The following is a 5,984-nucleotide window of genomic DNA, read 5'->3' as shown; positions in this document are numbered from 1 at the left end:
CTTTTACAATAATGGACTAATACAATATTTGTCCTTCTGTGATTGACTTATTTCACTCAGCATAATGTCCTCCAAGTTCATCCACATTATGCAGTGTTTTGCAGATTCTAGGTTATTCTTTAGGGCTGCATAGTATTCCATTGTGTGTATGTACCATAATTTGGTTATCCATTCTTCAATTGATGGACACCTAGGTTGTTTCCATCTTTTGGCTGTTGTAAATAGTGCTGCGATGAACATGGGTGTGCATATGTCTGTTCTTGTCATGGCTCACTTCTTTAGGATATATACCTAGTAATGGAATGGCTGGGTCAAATGGCATTTCTAATTCCAACTTTTTAAGGAATCACCCTACTGCTTTCCACAGTGGTTGTACCATTTTACAGTCCCACCAGCAGTGTATGAGAGTCCCAAATTCTCCACATCCTCACCAGCATTTGTTATTTTCTGTCTTGCTGAACTTTGCTACTAGTGCTGGAGCAAGATGGTATCTCATTGTTGTTTTGATTTGCATCTCTCTAATAGCTAATGGGGAGCTCTGGTAGTGTAGTGCCTACGGCACTTGACTGCTAACCAGAAGGCTGGCGGTTCAAACCCATCAGCCACTCCTCAGAAGGAAGATGGGGTAATCTACTTCCGTAGTGATACTGCCTTGGAAACCCAAGGAGGGGTCGCTATGAGTCGGGTCCAACTTGACGGCACGTAACAACAACAATAGCTAATGATCGTGAGCATTTCTTCGTATGTTTGTTGGCCGCCTGAATATCCTCCTTGGTGAAATGTCTATTCATGTCTATTGACATTCTTATAGCACATATAAATATATATGTAGAAATATCGTCTGCCAAACTTATATATAAACAAGGAGCTCTGGTGGCACAGTACATTTGACTGCTAACCATTGGTATATTCCCTTTTGCCTAGACCAACCTGATCATTTAGCCTGTCTGCCTAAGTATCTACACATAGGTTAATGTTTGTTATCACTGATAATATACTATCATGCATGTGAAAGTGTTTATCTTAATTGTCTGTGCCTCTTGTGCACCTCTCTGTGTCTTCTTTTTCATTAGTTATTGTGTTGGTCACTGGCTTTTGGTATATTGCCTCTCCTTTCACTCAAATCAATACCTGTCTCTTACCTATCCCACCCCTTGTAACCAGCAAATAAAGTTTCCTTCCATGTGTAAACCCTTCCTTGGCTTTTCACAATAGTGGACTATCATCTTTCTTCCATGGAGCGGCTGGTGGGTTTGAACTACCATACTTTTGGTTAGCAGCTAAATGCCTTAACCACTATACCACCAGAGCTCCTTATATATAATATAGTATTTGCCAGTTCATCCTTTGTTTTGTGTATAGCTTATTAACAAAAAGTAGATTAGTTGAGCTGTGCAAACTTCACCCACATATGGTGCCACCTTTCCCATCACCAAAAAAAAAAAAAGTACCATCTGGGGAGTGCTTCCCTCTGCGCCACCCTCAACCCCACCCCTGGTAACCACCAATGAATATTGGTCTCTGTATATTTACCTATCCTTGTCATTTCATGAAATTCAGAACACACCATGTATGACTTTTGTCCTTGACTTATTTTGCTAACCTCCAGGCTCATTTACATTGTAAGACATTTCAGGAATTCATTTTCCTTTATGGCTAGTGGTATTCCATTTTTTTATATACCACAGTTTGCTTATCCAGTCATCCACTGATGGACTCTAAAGTTGCTTCCATGGTTTTGCTATTTAAATAGTGCTGCAATAAGCATAGGTGTGCATATGTCTATTCATATCACTTCTATTAGATCCCTGGAGTGGACTTGCTAGGTTATATGGTAGTTAAATTTTTTAAATCAGGGCTTCTTATCTCTAAACATGGAATCTGTCTCCGTTAATTTAGATTTTCTTTAATGTCTTTCAGTAAAATTTTCACTTTCTACATAAAGATCTTGCACATCTTTTGTTAGATGCTAATGACAGCTGTTCTCAAAATAGATGTTGTTGTTGTTATGTGCCGTCGAGTCGGACCTGACTCACAGTGACCCCTCCTTGGGTTTCTGAGGCAGTATCACTACGGAAGTAGATTGCCCAACCTTCCTTCCAAGGAGTGGCTGGTGGGTTTGAACCGCCAGCCTCTTGGTTAGCAGTCAAGTGCCTTAGGCACTGTGCTACCAGAGCTCCCCTCAAAATAGATATTAAACATAAATGCAAAACATTTAAGTTTTAAGGACTGGAAATTGTTGAAAAAAGTTATAAAAATTCACTTTCTCAGTATCTTTTTTATAAATGTTTTATTAAAATATAATATACATCTCAGAAGCATACACCTTAATGAATTATCAGAAACTGAGCACAACCAGGTCAAGAAATAGAACATCATCAGCACCCCAAAAGCTCCCTTCATTCCCCCTTCAAGGCTCCACCCCCACATTGCTTCATACAGGTCACCACTGTCCTGACTTAATAAATGAATACTATGTTATTACTACTAATTGTTAGTTCCTGGCATATAGAAACAACTACATTTTATATATTGGTTTATGTCCTGCCCTCTTGCTAAGCTCTCCTATTTGATTAAATACTCTGTGTGTGTGTATTTGCAGATGAAAGCAGTAAGGTTCAGATAGTGAAGCATCCTGCTCAACATCAGACTGCATATCAGAGAAAGAGCCCAGATTTGAATGGTGATCTTGTTAATTCTACTCTGTTATACTATTGTTCTACTTTATATTTCTCACTTAAAAGTTAGGCAGAACGTGAGGCACAAAAGCATGAACCTTTGATGTTCTTCCCTTATTCAGAAGTCTTTTGGATGATGGGAGAAAAAACTGGTCTGAATTATCAATTAGGGCCTGGTTTCTCTCTGGGCACAGGTAGTACCTGGCAGAGCAGACATTTGTCAATTTTATTAAGTCCCTTCAGTATACAGAACCTGGGATAAACCAGTAACAATACTCTCTGCAGCTTCTTTTGTTCTGCTTGCCTTGTTTTTTTTAGAGGGACCCATTTTCGGGAAATGCCTTTCTGCCAGGTGAGAGCTCTAGTGAAGATGAAGAGCCTTTAGCAGAATTATCAAAGGAGGAATTGTGCACCAAAATAAAAAGCCTGAAACAAAAACTAACAAATATCCGGAAAGAAAACAGCCGACTTCGACAATCTTTGGTCATGCTTCAAGGTAAACTTTGATAAATGTGTACATTTTAGATGAAAAGGAAGATATGTGATGAGTAAAAAGTATTGCAAATCAGCTGGCAAGAATGAAAAAGAAAACCTGTACATCAGGAAACTCAAAAGTCACATTTTAAGAAAACCCTATGATAGAATAATTTAAATATGGTAACATTCTTTTGAAGCACTTAGTTTATTCCTTAGAAATTTTTAGAATATTCCTATAAAATACTAAATGTTTAATAATATCCAACAGATATTTATTGAGCATTTAATATATAAGTCATTCACTGTGCTAGAGTCTAGAGAAAAAAGGTATGTAAGAGCAAGTAAGTTAAGAAGCTAATGATGTGCTTTCCTTATTCTCCTCTGCTAGGCATAGTGGCTAAGGCACTTGACTGCTAACCAGAAGGCTGGCGGTTCAAACCCACCAGCCACTCCTCGGAAGGAAGGTTGGGCAATCCTACTTCCGTAGTGATACTGCCTCGGAAACCCAAGGAGGGGTCGCTATGAGTCAGGGCTGACTCGACGGCACATAACAACAACAACAAGAGAAAGATCTAGAAATGAGGCTTATTGTGATCCATTATGGAACCAATGAAACTGATTAATCCATATATTAAATTTTAGTTTGTGTGTTGTGGGGAGGCTTCAGGAAAATAATCTCATTCCTTTGGGAACCTATAGAGGAGAAAGAGCAGCCTAAGGAAATTAGAGACCACCTAGCTTAATGCCTTTTTGTAAGTCTCTACATTGTGTTTAAGCTTTTTTTTTTTTTTAAGTTTGTTTTCCATTGTACTTAAGCACTATGCACTATTTTGTACAGCTGAGTATTTGGCAATCGTGCCTTATCTTGAGTAGCATTTTGTTGTAAAACAGTAACTACTCAGATCATTTGAAAAAAGATTTCTCTGGCTGCTGTGTGCAGAATGTATAAGCGTGAAAGCAATACTGAGGGGTGTTACAATCATCCAGAGTAAGATGGCAGCCAAGGGAGGTGACTGTGGAAATAGAGGACAGTTCCTCAGTACTTTGTTTGAAAGCAGAACTGACAGAAGACAGGTAGAACATGGTTATAGGTGAAGTTGAAAGAGTAATGATTCACATACATTCTTTTTTTTAATACATTTTATTGAAATATAATTTATGTACAGTAAAATACACAAAAAACTAAAGTGACATGGGTCAATGCAATTTTTTTGTTTGTTTGTTTGTTTGTTTTTTGCAGTGTTCCCTCCTCTCTCCTCCCACCCCTGGTAACCAACAAAGATAGTTTCCTTCCATATATAAACCTTTCCTTGACTTTTTATAGTAATGAACGAATACTATATTTGTCCTTCTGTGATTGACTTATTTCATTCAGCATAATGTCCTCAAAGTTCATCCATGTTATGCAGATCTACATTATTCTTTAGTGTTGCATAGTATTCCATTATGTGTATGCACCACAGTTTGGTTATCCATTCTTCTGTTCATGGGCACATAGGTTGTTTTCATCTTTTTGCTACTGTAAATAGTGCTGCAATGAACATGGATGTGCACACACCTGTTCCCATCCTGGCTCTCACCTCTCTAGGCTATATACCTAGTAATAGGATTGCTGGGTCAAATGCTATTTCCAATTCCAGCTTTATAAGCAATCGCCATACTGTTTTCTTCACATACTTTCTTAAGAATATTTATTAAATTGGAGGTGTGATAGTGTAAATAGAAATGGCCACATGTGAATGGGAATAAAATACTTATTTCAGTAACAAGCCATTATGTTTTTTCCCCCCTTTAGATAGTGCATTTTTGTAACTGATGATTTTTCCTAGTGAAGTTTTTGAGATTTTTCAAAATCAGATAATTCCTGTTTTTATATCATCTATCCTATACTTAGACTAAGATGAAGTTTATCAAACATGAATTTCTGGTTAAAACCAGGTTTTGAAGTCACAGAGCTTGGATTGAATCCCAACTCTGTTTTGTAGCTGTACAACTTTGGTCTTGCCACTTTATGTTGCCCTCACTGCCAGTTTCAGTTTCCTGGAGTTATCATAAAATGAGCAAAATAAAGCATTTCCTTGTTGGTAAGAGGGTTAAACAAGATAATGAGAAGAGATGATTTACCCAGTGCCTCACATATGATAAGTGCTCAGCAGTGGTAGTTATTGTTGTTATTGTCACTGTTTTCACTCATTGACAGCAGAATCTGATGCACAGACACTCAAAAAGATAATCATAGACCAATTTCTATAGATGATGAAATTGTAAATGGAAAGTAGCAAATCAGCTTCAGGAGTGTATGAAAAGTCACTTACTATGATCAAATACGATTTTTTCTCTTTCTCACACTCCCAGATTGCCATTTCATTTTCTCCTCTCTGTGCCCTCCCCAGTACTCCTCCCTTATCCTCACTGGTTTTGATGACTTTACGCCATACTTCACTGAGAAATTGAAGGATAAGAAGAAACTTATTTTTTTGCACCTATGTTTGTATGCTGTACTTTCCTTCTACTCATCCCTGTTCCTAGCCAGACTCTCTCCACTTATGCAGCAGATTCCATCCCTTTTTGCTTAGTTAAGTATATTGCCTCAACAATTCTTCCCCATTCCCTGCATGACCAATTTTCTTCTCTAATGAATCATTCCCATTACTATCAAATATACTACTTTTCTATTTTAAAAAATTACTCTATTTCAACCTATTAGCTTCTCAGCCTTCCACCTTATTTCTCTCCTTCCCTTTTAGGAAAAACCCATAAAAGACTTTACTGTACATACTCTCATCAACTTCTCTCATTTTATTCTCTCTGGATCCCACTCCAATCAGG

The 5,984-nt window shown here is 37.7% G+C and overlaps 1 protein-coding gene across 1 annotated transcript in view; it reads left to right on the top strand.

The window, feature by feature from the left end:
• Nucleotides 1–5,984, top strand: part of BEND6 (BEN domain containing 6) — a 32,823-nt gene that overhangs the window by 6,760 nt on the left and 20,079 nt on the right. The window contains exon 2 of the mRNA XM_007945610.2: nt 2,997–3,174. Within this exon, the coding sequence (XP_007943801.1) occupies nt 2,997–3,174 (178 nt within the window). The remainder of the gene's footprint in view (nt 1–2,996; nt 3,175–5,984) is intronic.

The sequence above is a fragment of the Orycteropus afer genome, unplaced genomic scaffold (genome assembly GCF_000298275.1).
Source record: "Orycteropus afer afer isolate SDZICR_OR568_19922 unplaced genomic scaffold, OryAfe1.0 scaffold00140, whole genome shotgun sequence".
In the NCBI taxonomy this organism is placed as follows: domain Eukaryota; kingdom Metazoa; phylum Chordata; class Mammalia; order Tubulidentata; family Orycteropodidae; genus Orycteropus; species Orycteropus afer.
The sequence above is the reverse complement of the archived record's forward strand: the minus strand, read 5'-3'. Positions and strand labels throughout refer to the sequence as shown.